The sequence below is a fragment of the Macaca fascicularis genome, chromosome 10, assembly GCF_037993035.2.
Source record: "Macaca fascicularis isolate 582-1 chromosome 10, T2T-MFA8v1.1".
Taxonomy (NCBI): domain Eukaryota; kingdom Metazoa; phylum Chordata; class Mammalia; order Primates; family Cercopithecidae; genus Macaca; species Macaca fascicularis.
The window spans coordinates 66,181,779-66,199,599 of record NC_088384.1 but is presented as its reverse complement, the minus strand read 5'-3'; the positions used below and the strand labels follow the sequence as shown (position 1 = coordinate 66,199,599).

General features: G+C 42.1%; 1 protein-coding gene across 38 annotated transcripts in view; it reads left to right on the top strand.

The window, feature by feature from the left end:
* The first annotated feature begins 571 nt into the window (after positions 1–571).
* Positions 572–17,821, top strand: part of KIZ (kizuna centrosomal protein) — a 133,040-nt gene continuing 115,790 nt past the window's right edge. For 25 of the 38 annotated variants that reach the window (XR_012419089.1, XR_012419087.1, XR_012419082.1 and 22 more), the window contains exons 1-3: positions 572–771; positions 6,725–6,787; positions 10,972–11,134. Coding sequence is in view for 18 of the 38 variants with exons in the window: in XM_074004641.1 (XP_073860742.1) it covers positions 683–771; positions 6,725–6,787; positions 10,972–11,134 (315 nt within the window). In the remaining 20 variants the exon portion in view is untranslated. Of the gene's footprint in view, positions 772–924; positions 1,108–6,490; positions 6,585–6,724; positions 6,788–10,971; positions 11,135–17,821 lie in introns of those variants that run through there. The other 13 variants (XR_012419092.1, XM_074004651.1, XM_065522705.1 and 10 more) reach the window with 5 other exon arrangements.

Sequence of the window (17,821 nt, the reverse complement as noted above, 5' to 3'; positions counted from 1 at the left end):
TCCCAAGCAACTAGTTAGCAACTTTTCCCTGTCGCCAACGATACTGGCACCTGGAACAATAAACACATCCTTAGATTCAGCACGGATTTTCGAGTAAGGGGTTGGTCCACTGCCGGGGCTGAGCACAGCTGTTTAGCATTTGAGGGTTTGTCTTTTTTTGTGTGGCGTTTTGTGTCGCGTTTGAGTGCTGATATAATAGAACAAGCTTAGCACAGTGTCTGGCACTCAACAAATCCTGGCAAGAAAGGAGGCCGAGGAAAAGCAAGCGAGGAGAGACAGAAGAAAGGGAGGGACTGAGCCTTGCAACGTTAACGTAGTTTGTGCGAATTCTGGAAGGTGACGGGAAAGGAGACGCGGGTGCCGATGGGGAGAGGAGAGAGCCCCTAGCGCCCGCCCCTCCGACGTGGTCCGCCAGGGCCTCACGTAGCCCAGCGCCTGCCTCACGACGCCCCGCCTCTACCACGCCTCTTCCCCGCCTCATGCAGTTATTCGTCCCGCCCCCCACAAAGTCGGCCTCCGCCCCGTCCGTCAGCGGCGCCCCGCCCCCACGGCGTCTTGCCCCGCCTCCTGCAGGCTGCCGGGCGCGGTGTTTACCCGCAGTGCATGGTGGGGCGGTCTCCTCCGGCAACCTCGGCCCAACGGCCGGCCCGAGGCTGTGCCGAGCTGGCACAGCGACAGCAGCATGAACTGGACCCTCGCATCGTCCGTGCCTCAGTCGAGTCCCGACTACTACGAGAGGCTGGGCCAACTCCAGCATGGGCTGCGGGACAGGTAAGGGCACTGGAGTGTGGGGGTGGGGAGTCGGCCCGCGCCGAGGGTCTTCCGCGTGCCCTGCCCGCTTTTCCTTCCCGCTCCCCCGCCCGAGGTTCCCCGGGGTCCAGGCCCGCGCGAAACTCCCCCCAGGCTCCCAGTGGGGCCTGGAGGACAACGTTTACTAGAGCCACCCCCTGTACTGGGGGTGGGAGCGGAGAGAGGTGAGAGATCGCCCCCTGCCCCCTTCAATAGCAGCTAAAGCCTGGTCTCCGGTTTGAGGATGCGGCCGCGTCACAGAATTTGCCCAGAAGTGAAAGTGGGAGTTCTTCTGCCTGTCACTCTCCATCAAGCCTTGTGAGTTTCTCTTGCCCCCTTTTACAGGCCCCCTCCCAACTCTCTCTTCAAATTGTCATCCCGCCGTGACAGCTGCACTGCATCAATGATGACAGGTCCTGGAACGCAGACGGTTGTGTGTGTGTGTGTCAAACATGTGCCCTGTTTAAACTCAGGAGACTTTTGAGGGGAGCGAGGGCTGGCTAGATTTCCAGCGAAGGGGTGAAATTTCCAGCCAGAGAAGTCCATCTTCCAGAGGGTTCGTGATGCCTTTAAGATATGAAAGATGGGAACCACTGAAAACAGCTAGATCTAAGAGTGCATATAGAGAGAAAATTATAACGCAATGTACTATAAATAACCACGTGAAAGATAAATTGCTGGACCTCTTATTTAGCTGCTAAGTTAATTGAAGTTGTAAATCTCGTTAGTTGACAAGAAAGGAAATAGATTTTTGGATCTCTTGATAAACAAAACATTTAATGAGTGTTAAAAGTTACAAAATCGTTCTAGTGAACAGGAGAGCTGTGGGTGTGACAATGCTAAAATGATAACAATAATTACATGGAAAATAAAGGCAGAAGTAAGTGATTTTGTAAAGGAATTACATTTATCTTATGCTAGATTTAATTCTTGTCAGATATTTACAGAGCATCTACAACAGGCTTCCTTAGTTGTCGTTAGCATTTTCTTTTACCTTGTACTCCTTTTCTACATCCTGTTTTCTTTCTGACATATCATCGTTCACCTATATCAGTGACCTCTTAATTTCTAACTTTAAAAATAAATCAATTCCTGCAGAGCTTTCCCAGTTTCAACCCATTCCCTCACTTTTGTGACTCTTGGCATTCTTACAGCACTCATAAATGGCATTCTTTCTGAACTATTAATTGTAAGTTATTTTTGTTTCCTGTGCTAGGAACACCTGGCTGTTTATAGTCCTTATGGCACAATAACTGTATAATGATTATGTACTTTATGATTAACACTTATTCCTTTAATTATTAAACAAGGTGAGGCTGTTGAAAATATATAAGGAATTTGAGTCAAATTTTATAGCCTGTTCACGGTTCTGCGTTTGGAGGTTTGTTTTATTTTTAAGTCAGTACAAATCTGTTGCTGTGTGTGTTCATTTTTCATTTTAAGAATTTATAACTAACTCAGGTTAATGCACATTGCACACAGTTATAGAGGCAAATAATTCTAGATACAGAAAAGGCTCCAGTAGAAACATCAAAACCTGGATTCTAGTCCGCGAACAATTGTGTGACCTTGAGCAGGTTGCTCCACCTCTCTGAACCTTGGTTCTTCACCAGGAATGAGGAGGCTTGACTAATATGCAAAGTAAGGCCACAGATTTTTTCTTTTTCTCTTTGCTAGTATAATGGGCCTTAAAGTAAAACAAGAAAAAAAAAAAGCCGAAAGCTGTAGTTTTGCAAAGCAATGTGTAAAGAATATTATTGTCTGTATCCAATTTGAGTGTTTGGATGTACCTTTTTGTTTGTTTGTTTGTTTGAGACATAGTCTCTATTGCCCAGGCTGGAGTGCAATGGCATAATCTCGGCTCACTGCAACCCCCGCCTCACAGGTTCAAGCGATTGTCCTGCCTCAGCCTCCCAAGTAGCTGGGATTACAGGTGTCCACCACCAACCCCAGCTAATTTTTGTATTTTTAGTGGAGATGGGGTTTCATCATGTTTGCCAGGCTGATCTCGAACCCCTGACCTCAGGTAATCTGCCTGCCTCTGCCTTCCAAAGTGTTGGGATTACAGGTGTGAGCCACTGCACCCGGCCTTGGATGTACCTTTTTAAGCAAACAAACACAAACCATCCCAGTGATCACAGATACCACTGTCTCCTAAAATTCCTGAGTCATTTCGTAGGTTGCAACCCTAGGTAGTCACAGCTGCTTTATCAATCCAGAAACTTCTGGGAAGTGGGAGACAAAAAAAAAAACCAAAACTCCCTCTTAGCCCTTTTAGAGGTGGTCATTGCAATGTTAGCTGGTCAAATAACCAACATATTTCTAGCCCAAGTCATCTTAACTGTAGCTATACATAGATGTAATTTTATCGTCTGAATGTTTTCCTATATGTGTACAGTGTTTTCTCTGCATTGTGGTGGAAGTCAATAATTGAATCTATAAAAGAATCTAATGGAGTGACTTGTTACAGTGTGTATAACACCCACAAGCATGGCAGAAACTTATGAGTGGAATTGGCTCTTACGGTTATATAAAAACATCCTTTTAAAAGGGCCCATTAGCCAGCCGCGGTTTTTTTCAGTGCCTATATTGATTCAGAGTAAGATATCATAATAGTCTAGAAACTGACACTGAGATATTAGTGGAGTAAGCTGAAGATGGTATAGAATTGTGGTATCGAGACAAAAACAGAATAACAAGTGCCTTAAAAGTAGAAAACTCAGCTAGCTAAGGATCACTTAGCTGTGTAAAACTGAAAGGTCCAAGTGAGGGGTGACTGAAAACATGAACTGTGGGTAAGCATCCCAGGGATGGGGGTTTCAAAGATTCTGAAATAGAGATTTAATATGTAGGAATTGCAAGCCATGGAAAGGCTTTTCGTTGAGGCAAACATCTGGTTTTTAGTATTAAATTTTAAAAAGACGTGGAGGACTCAGCATTCAAAGGTGCTGCAGTGTGGATGAGGGGCTAGAAAATAGGCCTGTGAAGAAGAGTAAACAGGATTAGCACCGTTTTGCCTGGGAGAGAAAGCCAAGAGGAGTTTGATTGTCAGGGTATGAAGTGTTGTGATAGAGAAGTGTGAGCAGCGATGTCTGCATCTGCTGAAGATGTTTTACAAGTAAATTTTACATTCATTACTAAGAAGAACTTGCTGCTTGGGAGGTGATGGATTTCCAACGTGACTGTGGTCCTTTTTCACTAGAGGTCACAGGTGAATTTTAGAAATCAATTTAAAGTGGCTGGGCGTGGAGGCTCACACCTGTAATCCCAGCACTTTGAGAGGCAGAGGTGGGCGGATCACCTGAGGTCAGGAGTTTGAGACCAGCATGGCCAATGTGGCAAAACCCTGTCTCTACTAAAAATACAAAAATTAGCTGGGTGTGGTGGTGCACACCTGTAATCCCAGTTACTTGGGAAGCTGAAGCAGAATCCCTAAACCCAGGAGGGAGAGGTTGCAGTGAGCCGAGATTGTGCCACTGCACTCCAGTCTGGGCAACAGAGCGAGACTCTGCCTAAAAAAAATACATATACATATATATATATATATATAAAATATAAAGTAATATATATAAAGTATATAAAATATATATGTATTATATAAAATATATATATAAAGTAAGTTCTAGCTTACAAAAAAATTGCAAATGTAGGACAAAGACCTCCAGTGTTCCTGTCACCCAGATCCCTCAACTATTAACATTTTATTAGATTTTTGACACTGAGATATCTGTTGTGTATCTATTTAAATGTCTCTCTGAAACCATTAGCCTTTTCTGATCTATTTGAGAAGTGCCTATATGATGCCCCATCACTCCTAAAATCTTCAATGTATCTTTCCAGAAACCAAGGATGTTCTTGTACATAATCACACCATACAGCCCTCCTAGTGGTGAACCCAGTCCACAGACCCCATCATATTTCACCAGCTATCTTAACGATGCTCCCTTTTTTTCCCCCGGTCCAGTGGCTCACCTGGGTACCCTGCTTGCATTTGGCTGCCACGTCTCTTCGGTCTCCCCACATCTGGAATGATTCCTCCGTCTTTCCCTGTCTTTCACGTTCCTGACAAGTTCATAGAGTACAGCTTTCATTCTAGAGGGTGACCCTCAAGCTGAATATATCTGATGGTGTCTCATTACCAGACTGCAGTCATGCTTTCTTAGGAATACAACAGAAATGAAGCACTACGTCTGGGCACAGGGTCATAGATGTATTTAGAGGCCTTCCTGTCCTTGTAATTTAATGACAAGTTGCTCACACTATCCAGTCATTCATTCTGTATAAACTAAGTACCCAATTGATCGTGAAACTGCAGGGGGCGAATGGTAACTAATAAAAATTTCTAATGTGGAAGCAATTGTGCTATTTTTCCTTCACTTCTAAGTTCACTCTTACTAGTGAGAAAGTAAAGATCTGTGATGCTATTAGTTAAAAATGTGTGTTTTTGTAATTTTTTTTTCCTTTTAATCTTTTTTTTTCCTTTTTAACATAGGCATACCCCAACCCTGGGGTTGTGTTCCCCAAGCGAAGATTCTGTGTCTGGATTTTGGACCCTGTTTTCCCATTAAATGAATTTTGGTTAAATAGTAGTTTCCATTTAACATTATGCAAAGGAAATAAACTTATTTAACCTGCAATGTAGCTAACAGTGACTTTTGGGATGATCTTTTTTTTTTTTAAAAGGAAAATAACTATCTGAAGAGATATAGAAACTGATAAGAGCTTGCAAATGGAACATGGGGCCAGCCCCTTTCCCTCAGGAAGCCGACCTGAGATCACCTCAGTTGGAGTCCTTATCTTTATTTCACAGCCTTTTGTTTAGGATTCTTCGATTGCATAGGATATTAATATGGTTTCTTTCTTTGCCTTACTTAATGTTAATTTAGGTTAGCAATTTAGCTTCAGTTAGGTGGGATTGAAGCAAAATAGTAGTGCTCAAATGGAACCCTCTGTGGCTAATCCTCCTAGGCACTCTTCTTGGGACTGAATGGCTTCATCAGTTTTACCTCTCAGCCCCCTGGTTTTGGCTGCCTCTGCTTCCTCTGCTGCCCAGTTCCCCCTTGCCCTTGCCCAGGCTGGTTGTGGGGTAAGACAGGCTTTCTCCTTAGCTTACTGCTAGCACTCACCTGAACAGCACAGGTTCAGTCTTTACTGGTAGTAGCTCCAGGAAAACAGCAACCTGTGACAAATAGTGGCACCATTACAGAGTTATAAAAAGAAATCCCTCCAAATTTGAAATGATAGTCTTAGAAGACCTGGTCTTCATCAGATGTAAGTGAGGCCAGGTTTACTTTTCAGAGGCCTTTCTCTGGCTCATCCACTTGGCTGTGCCCAGGCTTGTCTGGTTGAAAGCAGAGCAAGCCACCAGTCTTCAGTCTGTACTCAAGATCTAATGGGACCCCATCACTGAAATGCCGGCGACTCAAGAGAAGTCTGGCCACATTACATTTTATATACTTATCTTGTTTATTATTGCCTGTCCTTCTCCCTACAATGTCAACTCTCTGAGAGCAGGGGTCTTGGCTGGCTAGTTCACCATGTTAGTCTCCAGGCCTAGAACAGTACCTGGGTCTTCATAGGCACTCAGGAAATACTTGCTAAATGAAGGCACCTGCTTCCCAGACTTTTCCTATTGCATTTCCCTGTTTACTTTGTGGATTTTATTCTTTTGTCTCTTATTGGTGTTCATTTTGTTTTTTAGATTTCCCTGGTGACTGCTGCGTACTTTTGTGTCGTTTGCTTTAGATGCATCTGTCATTTTCTGCTTCTTAGACCAGAGAAGCATTCTCACAAAGGTGTGATTTGGTATTTGGGGGTTTTTTGACCTCTAATCAACACTTTGTAACAAAGACATGATTTCGAAGAAGAGCATGGTCTAAATCCAACTCCCTATTACTTATCAGTGTAATTGCTTATAAAATGTTTTTTATTATAGTGAAAAGAAGAGATTGGACCTGGAAAAGAAACTTTATGAATATAATCAGTCTGATACATGCAGGTAAGAGACGACAGTGGGAACCGTTTTCAAGCCAGGTTCCATATATTAATCAAAAATTTAACTCTAATGTTATGCCATAAATATTATAGTTAGAGTACTGGTTTTTTGGTTTCGTTTTGTTTTGTTTTTTTGAGATGGAGTCTCGCTGTTTTGCCCAGGCTGGAGTGCAGTGGCGTGATCTCGGCTCATTGTAACCTCTGCCTCCTGGGTTCAAGCAATTCTCCTGCTTTAGCCTCACAAGTAGCTGGGATACCTGGGATTACAGGTGCGTGCCACCACACCAGCTAATTTTTCTATTTTTAGTAGAGACTGAGTTTCACCACGCTGGCCAGGCTGGTCTTGAACTCCTGACCTCAAGTGATTCCCACGCTTCTGTCTCCCAAAATGCTGGGATTACAGCAGTGAGCCACCGTGCCTGGCCTAGTTGGAGTACTCTCACCATTCTCTTATTTTTAGTATGTAATAATTTGAAATAAACAGTACAGTTTAATATAATTACTATCAAATACATTTGGTTAAAATCGATATGAGATCAAAATATGTTATTTTCATTATTTTGTATTTGTTTTATTTCATAGCCTTATCTTTTTGGTTGCAATTTAAACACATTGAGCTTGTGTGATGATGAAGACATAATTACTGTAGTTGATCTTTCAGTGTACTACTGTAGGCATGGTTACCTGGTATCTCATTTGTTCATGGGTATGTGAGAATGACTATTAAAATTATAAGTAGTGAATAATATATTGTACATATTATCCTTTTTAGGTTTCTTCTTCCACTATTAAGAGCAGATTTTAAATATTTTAATTTCTATTTTATAAAAACTGAACTTTATCCTTAAGCCAAAAGTATGGCATTACCTCTTATATTATTCATGTGAAGAACTTCTGGCTTTGATAGCATTCAATTTGTAATTTATCAATGTCACACTATAAGTGAGAAATGAAAAGATCTCATCCAGAAGAGAGAGAGGCCAAGAATTCTTTAAAGTCAAATTAGCTATTAGGTCAGTTCTTTCCCTTGTCTTCAAAATTGTTCTTTAGTTTTAAGATTTAGTGTACTTCTAGACCTTCCAGTTGAGGTAGACAGCCATATGTCTCTAGTAACTCTGAAAGAGACCAGAAATCAGTTGTTTTGTGTGTGGAAGAAATAACCAGCATTGTGGATGCTGTGGCCTCAAGAGTGGGCCCAAGTCTAAGGGGATCCTTGGCAGCTGCCATTTTTCTAGCCCATGGCTAAAGGGCAGAAGATTGTGTGTAGACATTTCATGCAGTCTGTTCTTGGGAAGCCTCCTGGCCTTCTGGTGGTGGGAGGGGCAAGTGCGAGAAAAGGATGGACACTTTTACCAAACTGTCAGTTCACTGAGCTGCTGCTGCTTTGCCAGCCTCTTACTGTTTCCTGGAAGACAGAGGATATGATTTACTAAAAATAGGCTTGCTTAGATTGCCTGTAGAAGAAAATCCAAACAAGGCTGCCTCCACCTAGTACCTGCCAGAAGGCAGAGTCTGAGACGAGGGTCTGTGTATAAGTGGTAATTTATTTGACAAGGTGGTCACCTAAAATTGGAGAGCAGGGCTGGGCAGACCAAAATAAGAGCTGTTCACTGCATTGAGCACCTGGGGCTCTAGTCGCTCCAGACCTTCAGAGGAGTCTTCAGAGGAGCAATGTAGACTACCCTTCTGCTCTGCACAGTGTCTACTCCTGTGAAAGGAGAGGGGCTGTACTCCTACCGGTTCCTGACCCCCACTGGTAAGTGTGGCCCCAGGTGGAGGTAACTCCTTCACACATCTAGGCTTTTCCGTGCTGCAAACTCAGAACGGTGGCCCTGAGATGCCAAGTGCAGCTGAGGCAGAGGCAGATGCTCTCAGGTTATTCCACATGCATGCAGTAGGCTGTGGCGGCTTTGGCTATTGTGGCTGGTAGAAAAAAGGTCAGGCCAGGAGGTGTGAGGTGGGCACAAGAGGTGTCTCATCCAGCAGCCCACCAGACCCACCGTTATCTGCACCCTTTTAAATTTACATTATAACCATCTCTCTCCAGCTTCTCCCTAAGATTCGACACTGACTGAAACGTCAGGCTCTTAAGCATGACGGGATGTTTTGTAATGTAGTATAAACTTCTAGGCCTGTGGTTAGGTGCTTCAGTTCCATCTGAGCTTCACCAGCTCTAAGCCGGTGACCTTGGGGCAATTACCCCAACATTCGGTGCCTCCATTTCTTCTTCTGTCAAATGGGAATAATGATAGTTGTGAGAACTCAACAAGATTCATACAAAGCCTTAAAGCAGTGTCTGATCTGGAGCCAATTGTTATTTATTACAATTTCATCAACATTCTTTTTCCTATGTTTTGCCTTTGAGCTTTCTGACATGCTGTTTCCCCCACTTGGAATGTTTTCCCCTCATCTTTTCATTTTTGACTTCATCAATTTTGATTAACTCTCATTCATCTTTCAGGTCTTTTTTTTTTTTTTTTGGTTCGGAGACAGGGTCTTGCTCTGTTGCCCAGGCTGGAGTGCAGTGGTGTGATCTCGGCTCACTGCAGCCTCTGCCTCCCGGGTTCAAGCAATTCTCCTGCCTCAGCCTCCTGAGTAGCTGGGATTACAGACACACACCACCACACCCGGCTAATTTTTGTATTTTTAGTAGAGGTAGTATTCCACCATTCTGGCTAGGCTGGTCTCAAACTCCGGACCTCAGGTGTCCCACCCACCTTGGCCTCCCAAAATGCTGGGATTACAAGCGTGAATCCCTATGCCTGACCCATCTTTCAGGTCTTAGCTGAAAATTATTTCCACTGGGAAGACCTCCCTGGCCCTTTCAGCTAGGTCAGGTTGCCCAGTGTCTAGAAGTCCTTTTTAGTTTCCCTCATAGCATTCATCCCATATTTACTTATTTCATTGTTTCCTTTGTTGACCTTAGCTGAAAGACTTTTATCTTTGGAGTGCTGAATATATGGATGATTGCATGGGTAGATGAGTTACTCAGTCATGCGGTCAGCTTTGAAGGTTAATGTGCTAGCTGGAATGGAACTAGAATTGGGATGGAGAGGCATGGTACAGTTGTACCCACTCCATGTAGACACCACCAGCAGCAGCTTTACTGAGTGCCGGAGTGTGAACGACAGTATGTTAGGTTCTACCTCCATTACAGTTACTCTCGTCAAAAATGCAGAGACACGGGCAGCAATAGACCAGTCTTCAGTTTTTATTCAGAAAGAAAAATGAAGACAGCCAACCATGGTCAAAGCATGGAATTATTAACACGATAAAGACTTTCTTGAAAATTGTTGTTAAACAACTTTGGACATCTCCAGCATCTTTGCAAATCTTTGTTTTGATTCAAACAAATATTCAAAAAAAAGTTTTGAATATTTTTGTCATTTTAAAATTTATTTTTGTTTGATGAAAGAATGTTGAATAATTTATTGAGCCAACAGTTGAAATGCTGTATAACAGGGAAGAAGAGTTAGGATTAACGGCGTTGGTACCATGAGAAAAGTCGACTGCACAACTTGAACTATCCCATATGTCTTTGTATGTACAGAAAAATTGGAATGCAGAGTATGTTTTTGCTATTATACTTTGGATAAGAGTCTTAAAGGTTTTTTCACAGTTGGGGTAGTTACAGTCCATATATTATTATAAAATGTTTTCATAGTGAATTATATTGTTGCAATTTCTAACAAGTATGTTTGTGTTATCTAAATGAGAGCTTTTGGTATTTTAACATTTTAAAATTTCTTTTTAATTTCTTAATTTTATGGATTGTGATTTGTAGTTTGATTTAATTCCTTATGAGCAGTTATTTTTGAAATAGTTGTGTATAAGAATCTTAGTGAGCCATTCGTCAAACATGTCCACATAGACACGACTCTTGAAATCACATTTAATTTTGAGAAATAAGTCCATAGAAATCTTTACTGTGTGAATGTTAGAATGTGGTCTTGTATATATTTCTCAGGGGAGTTGTGCTTAGAGGAAACCGATATGATAGCTCAGTGGTACTGCATTAATTTTCTCTCTCCAAAAATGTGTATATGCATTTTGTCCTTTGGGTTTTAGTGGTTTGGGTAAAATATCTTAGAATACATTGTCTCATTAACAATTTTGATAAAGAAAATTCTCTTTCTTAGATTTGTCCAAGTCTAGTCCATTGTTTTAAAACTGCTTTTAATTTTCTAGAGTTAAGCTGAAATATGTAAAACTAAAGAATTATCTGAAGGAAATATGTGAATCTGAAAAGAAGGCTCGTACTCGAAACCAAGAATATTTAAAGCGATTTGAGCGTGTCCAAGCTCATGTTGTACACTTCACCACAAATACAGAGAAGCTTCAAAAACTGAAGGTGACTTCCTGTTTTTTACTATGTTTTATTTTATTTATTTATTTATTTATTTATTTTTTCCAAGATGGGGCCTCAATGTGTTACCCAGGCTAGACTTGAACTCCTGGGCTTAAGCAGTCCTCCTGTCTCAACCTCCTGAGTAGCTGGGATTACAGATGCACACCCCATGTAGCTGTGTACCTTCTGAGTAGCTGAAATTACAGGTGTACACCCCATGTAGCTGTGTACCTCCCGAGTAGCTGAGATTACAGATGCACACCTCATACAGCTGTGTACCTCCCGAGTAGCTGAGATTACAGATGCACACCTCATACAGCTGTGTACCTCCCGAGTAGCTGAGATTACAGATGCACACCTCATACAGCTGTGTACCTCCCGAGTAGCTGAGATTACAGGTGCACACCCCATGTAGCTATGTACCACCCGAGTAGCTAAGATTACAGGTGCACACCCCATGTAGCTGCATACCACTCGAGTAGCTGAGATTACAGGTGCACACCCCAGGTTTATGTTTTGTTTTTAATCTTTTTTCTGCTAAAATGAGAAATAATGAGTAGTAATTTTCAGATCAGTGGTAGTCACTAATGTTTAGTTGTTCATACTTAGGATTAAGTATCAGCTTTTTCTGTGAATTACCGTATGGCTAAATTTTATCAGAGAACTTGAAACTGCATTTTCCAAGATTCTTCTTTAGTTGAGGAATCAATGGGATATCTGTAACACAGGCAAGATCACTAGCCAGTACATGGCACGGTGTAATGCATGGTATTTGTTGGCTGAATGACTGAATTTGAGCAGCATTGGGGTTCCCTCTAGAAACTGATTCTGTCTTGAAAGGGTTCTTTTTCTGTGATCTGGGCCCCTCTCTGGCAAACAGTGCATTGGGACAGCAGTAAAGATAGAACTGTCCCCGAGGAGTTTACCTTCATGCTCCTGGACTGTGTGACCCAGAGTAACTGCCCTTGCAGCCCTCTCTTGTTCTGGCACCTTTTTCCCCTTGAAGTGCAGGTGCTTGGCTACCTGCTGCTGCTTGGCTACCTGCTGCTCCACAAATTAGGCCAAGTGTGGAGGGCCAGGAGCTAGGCCTTTATCCTCACCATTTCCACTGGTCAGGTGTTGTCCAGTTTAACCCACCTTAACATTGATCACAGGAGGAGTTGAATTCAGTATTCTGCCTGCTAGCCTGCTACTGAGCCCCCCTACCTTTTTTTTTCTTTTGCCCTGCAGTTTTTCTTCAGCCTTTTATTATAAAATTATCAGATACACAGAAGAGTTAACATAATTATTGTGATGAACACTCATAATTCTCCATTTAGATGTAATAATTTTAAATATCTTGTTGTATTTGCTTTGTATATATTTTTTCTTTTCTCTGAGCCATTGAAAGTCTGCTGCAGGCGTCATGACATTTCTTTCCTAAGCATTTGAGCATGGATCTCCTAAATGCAGGGGCAGTCTCCTACATAATCATACCATTATCACATCTAAGAAGATTAAAAATGATTTCATAATATTTTGTTTTTTGAGACAGGGCCTCACCCTGTCATCCAGGCTGAAGTGCAGTGGCGTGATCATGGCTTATGGTAGCCTCAACCTTCTAGGCTCAAGCAAGCCTCCTTCCTCAGCCTTAAGTTGGGGCTATAGGTGTGCACTACCATGCCTGGCTAATTTTTTAGTTTTTGTAGAGATGAGGTCTTTGTTGCCCAGGCTGGTCTTGAACTCGCGGTCTCAAGCAATTCTCCTGACTTGGCCTCCCAGAGTGCTGGAATTACAGGTTTGAGCCACTGCACCCAGACATAATATTATTTAATATTCAGCTCATATTTGGATTTCCCCACTTCTCCCAAAAAGTAACTTATTTTTCCAGACCAGGAGCCAACTAGGGCTCACGTATTGTTTTTTGCGTTATTGATTATTGTGCCTTTTTTGTCTCTTTTAATTGAATTTAGTCTCCTACCATTCCTCCTTTTTTTCCCCATGTAATTGGCTGTTTTGAAAAGGCAGTTCATCTGCTTGTAGAATGATCCACATTCTGAATCTAAGGCATCATTTAACTTGCACAGCATCCCCTGTATTTCCTGTGGACTGGAAATGTGGTCTATACAAGCACTGTCCAATAGAATTTTCTGCAGTGATGGCAATGTTCTGTATATATACTGATGCTATCTAATACAGCTACTGCTCATATATGGCTATTGAGCACTTAAAATGTGGTTTGTGACACTGAAGACTGTATTTTTAATTTTGCCAATTTTAATTAATTTTAATTTAAACAGTTACAGCTGAGGTTATACTTCCAACTGCATCCCATCAGGAGGCCCATGATGTCAGGTGGCCCCTGGGTGAGGCTGACTTTGACCCATTGGTTAAGATGATGATCTCTAGTTGTCTCTATTGTAAGGTACAGTTTTTTCCCTTTGCATGTTAGTAACTAATCTGTGGAGTGATGAGTTGGCATCATGGGAATATTGTGTTCCTCAATATCCTTTTACCTAATCGTTTTAGGACCCATAGATGAGCCTTGCCTGAACCAGTTATTTCTAGTGGAGGGTTTGAAAAATGGTGATTTTCTGTTTTATTGTATCTTCTGTTAACTGGCTTTCCTCTATAACAAAGAGCGTTTTCCCTATTTTCTTTCTTTCACCCCCCCCCCTTTTTTTTTAGCCTACAACAGCACCTGGTATTCCCAGGAGTCTCCCATCCAAGTATGAAAAAGGCCCAACCCTGCTTAGCCTTCAAGATCAGATGAGAGCAAGCGTGTTCAGGGTGGTATGGCCATAGACCCCCTTTTTTTTTTAATGTTATGATGGACTTGTGAATTTCTATTTACTAGTATGTTATCAATTACAGTAATTATTCTTTTTGTCATTTTATTGTCTTATATTTGGCCAGTGGGAGTCTCTCTAGATTGGCTCCTGTGTCCTTTTGACATAACCCCCTTAATTCTGAGCCTTCTTTGATCTGGGGCATAACAAGATATTCCAGGTTCACCTCACATTTTTTCTCCCTCAGATATGGAATTAGCCTCCTATCCAAGGAGCTGTGGTTCTTTTTAATGGAGAGGGGTATTTAGAAACCAAGATATACAGTTAAATGTGCTCAGGCAACAGCAAGTTTTAGCTCCCCATTTTTTTATTTTAGTATTCATGAAAAATGTTTAAAGTTCAAAAAAAGTTGTCAGTATCAATGTTGTAAACCACTTTTCAAAGATTTCATGGAGAAAATGAAAGTGATGGGCAAAGGAGGGAATTTTGTCTTCCCAATAAAATAAAGGAAAAATAGAAAATTTCTGCTGATTTTCATATTAAGGCTTCATTTAATTGTTGATTTCTTATTATGGCCAAATTTGAGAGGAAGGAATTTGAAGGGAAGAATCATCTTTTAAAGTTTTTTTATATTGAGAGCATTCATTTTATAAAAAGGATATGTTATAAAAAACTTGTATGAGCTACTAAAGACTGTCAACATGGGGGACCATTTTAACGTGACAAACTAGATAGGAATATGAAAAGCTCTATTAATAAATATGGTTCAAAAATTATGTAGATACTCCTTTTTTGAATTTTGGATGAGGAATGCCTTTAAAAAAAAAAATTCTTCTAGTAGCATAAAAGGCCAAATCATGGCACTACACTCGGGAAGGATGTGAGTTCCATGGAGAACTCGACTTTGACAGTCACCCTAGGTCCAAAGCCAATGTTTGTTGTGTCCCTACGAACCCAGATAGCAATGTCAGAGACCCCACCAGTGATCCCACCTTCAGCAGGCTGTGCAGTGAGCTGAGGTTCAACATAGGGGATGTTTGTCTCTGGTGTTTTCCCATTTCTTTCTGCTTTTTCCTTTTGGGCCAGTGTCCAGTGGTGGCCCAGGTATGCCAGAACCACTTGTCTCCTCTTAATGCTGCCCATCCACGTATCAGATCTTTACCTCCTTTCTTGATTGACCTCACATAAGTCTTAGGAGAAAGGTGTTCACAATGCATTGCCCACACACCCCAAAATGCCACAGGTATTTCACCTTGAACAGACTACAGCTAATACACATGAGCTTCAAATTGGTAGAATTCCAGAAAGTGAAACCAAGTGAAGCCGTGTGAGAGAAGTGGGGATTTTGCCCAAATTGATACCAAGTGAGTTTCTCCCACTTTGTAGAGGTGGGCTGGGCCCAGTTCGTCATATAATGTTAAAATCTCTTAAAATGAGCTAATTGCTGAAAACACTGTCAACTGGTTTTATGACTCATAATACTTTATTTGGAGGCCTAGAATAATTTTTAGGGCTTATAAAGGATATTGACGTGTTATGTAGTTTTGAAAATATAGTGTTATATCTATGTTGCTACTTGTCAGTTGCATAAAGGGGCTGAATAAACAGTTCAAAAATGTAAATATTAGGTCTGGGCATGGTGGCTCATGCCTGTAATCCCAGTGCTTTAGGAGGCTGAGGTGGGAGGATCACTTAAGGCCAGGAATTCGAGACCAGCCTGGGCAACATAGTGAGACCCCATCTGCACAAAAGATTTAAAAATTAGCCAACTCTGGGGGTGTGCACCAGTAGTCTCAGCTGCTCAGGAATCTGAGATGGGGAGAGGATCATTTGAGCCCAGGAGGTTGAGGCTATAGTGAACTATGATGGTGGCACTGCAGTCTAGCCCTGGTGACAGAGCAAGACCCTGTCTCTCCAAAAAAAATTAATAATAATAAAATAAATTTTAAAAAACCTAAGAATGTAAATATTAGTATTAATGCTGTGAGGAGTGTGCCCTCCTCTCCCTCATTCCGCCCCCCTGCTCCCTGTATTTGCTGCTTTTGTAAAAGGGGCCCCAGTTGGTCCTAACTTAAAGCAGTTTCACTCAGGTGCCCATTATCCTTGTCTCAGGTTGGGTTCTCCCTGAAGTAGACCTGGAGAACAGGGATTTGACAGTAAGTGGTTTATTTGGGAGATAAGGAATATCAGTAGGCAAGGGGGGATTAAGCCAGCTACCATAGTCAGCCCGGCGCCGAATCCTACAGGGAACTTCTGGCAAGTGGTTTGCACATTTGGGATATGTGTCCAGCAGCTCCTAAGCAGCATTGATTGAGGACTGATGGGCAAGGTTGTAGGTGGTAGGGAATTAACCAAACGCTCCCCAGAGCAGCATTCCCAGGTTCTGAGAAGCCTTAGGCATGGAGCCCCAGATTCCAGAACTTAGGAGTGACCAGAAAAGTCCCAGGGACGTGTGTAGAACAGCATCTGCCTTAGCCTCTCTCATGGCAATATTGCCAGGCATGGGGCTGACATGTCAGGGCATTCGGGGAGGATCCCCATAGCAGGCACAAGAGTCTTCATCTGGTTAGGTCTCTCCTTGGCCTGAAATGCTGGCTAAGGCTTTTCAGGACAAAGTCCAGACACTGGTCTCTGCCTGCACAGAGCAGCCTCACTCTTATTACTCCTCCCAACACGTGCGCACACACATGCGCGCGCAGACACACACTCTCTCTCTCTCTCTGTCTCTCTCACACGAATACACAGACATGTGCACATTTTTTCTCCCCATCTTTCCCTAATTTGTCCCCTTCCATCTTCTCCTGCCATCCCCATTTCTCCCTCTTATCTCTCTCTCCACACTCTCCTATTCCTGTCTCCTTGCCTCTTCTTACCCCCAAATCTGTCTCTTCCAGATCCTCTAACTCTTCCACCCCCATATCTTCCCACTGTCTCTCTACATCTTTATCTCCCGCACACGTACACACACACACACTCTCTCTCTCTCTCTGTCTCACACACACAGTCTTACATCATCCACAGTACTTTAAGCATGCTGAACAATTTGCATTTCCTTGAAAGCACCACATTATCTCATACCTCCTTCAATTAAAAGGCCTTTTTCCCCCTGCCCTGCCTTAGGTCTATGTCATAATTATCTCAGTAAGCACTTCCTTCATGGTATTATAATTGTTTACATGTCTGTTTTCCCACTTCACTGTGAGCTCCTTGTCTTATTATTTCAATGCTCTCAGTATCTGACCCAGAATATGGCACATAATAAGCACTCAGTAAGCATCGAGACTTCCCCCTTGACTGAAATTAATTCTTCCGTATTTTTTTATCTCATTCTGTTATGGACCATGAACTAGTATGTGAGAACTAATGTGGTATTGATGATACTCTTTATTATACCTTCCCAGTTAGCATTTCTGTTTAATAGCAGAGGGGTTTTGAATATATAATGTCATTATTTAAAGATGTGATTCTCCAGGCCTGGACAACATGATGAGAACCTGCAAAAAAATAGAAAAAGTTAGCTAGACGTGGTGGCATGTGCTCTAGTCCCAGCTATTGGCGAACTGAGGTAGGAAGATTTATTAAGCCTGGGAGGTTGAAGGGCAGTGAGCTGTGATCATGCCACTGCACTCCAGCCTGGGTGACAGAGCAAGACCTTGTCTCAAAAAAAAAAAAAAGTAAAGTAAAATAGATGTGTTTATTCTTGAAAATTCAGTCATTAGGTTATGTATGCTTATAAGGGGCTAATATTTGAGAACACATCTTTTGAACTCTGATTTGATTTCTACTAAGGATTGTGACAGACATTGTGAGCAGGGCACAACCTTCAGGCCCCTGGAGGACAAAGTGTGTAGCACATACCATTTTTTATCAACCAGAGTGTCTTGCCTGTTAATATACATTAGTTGAACAAATAAACGTTCCC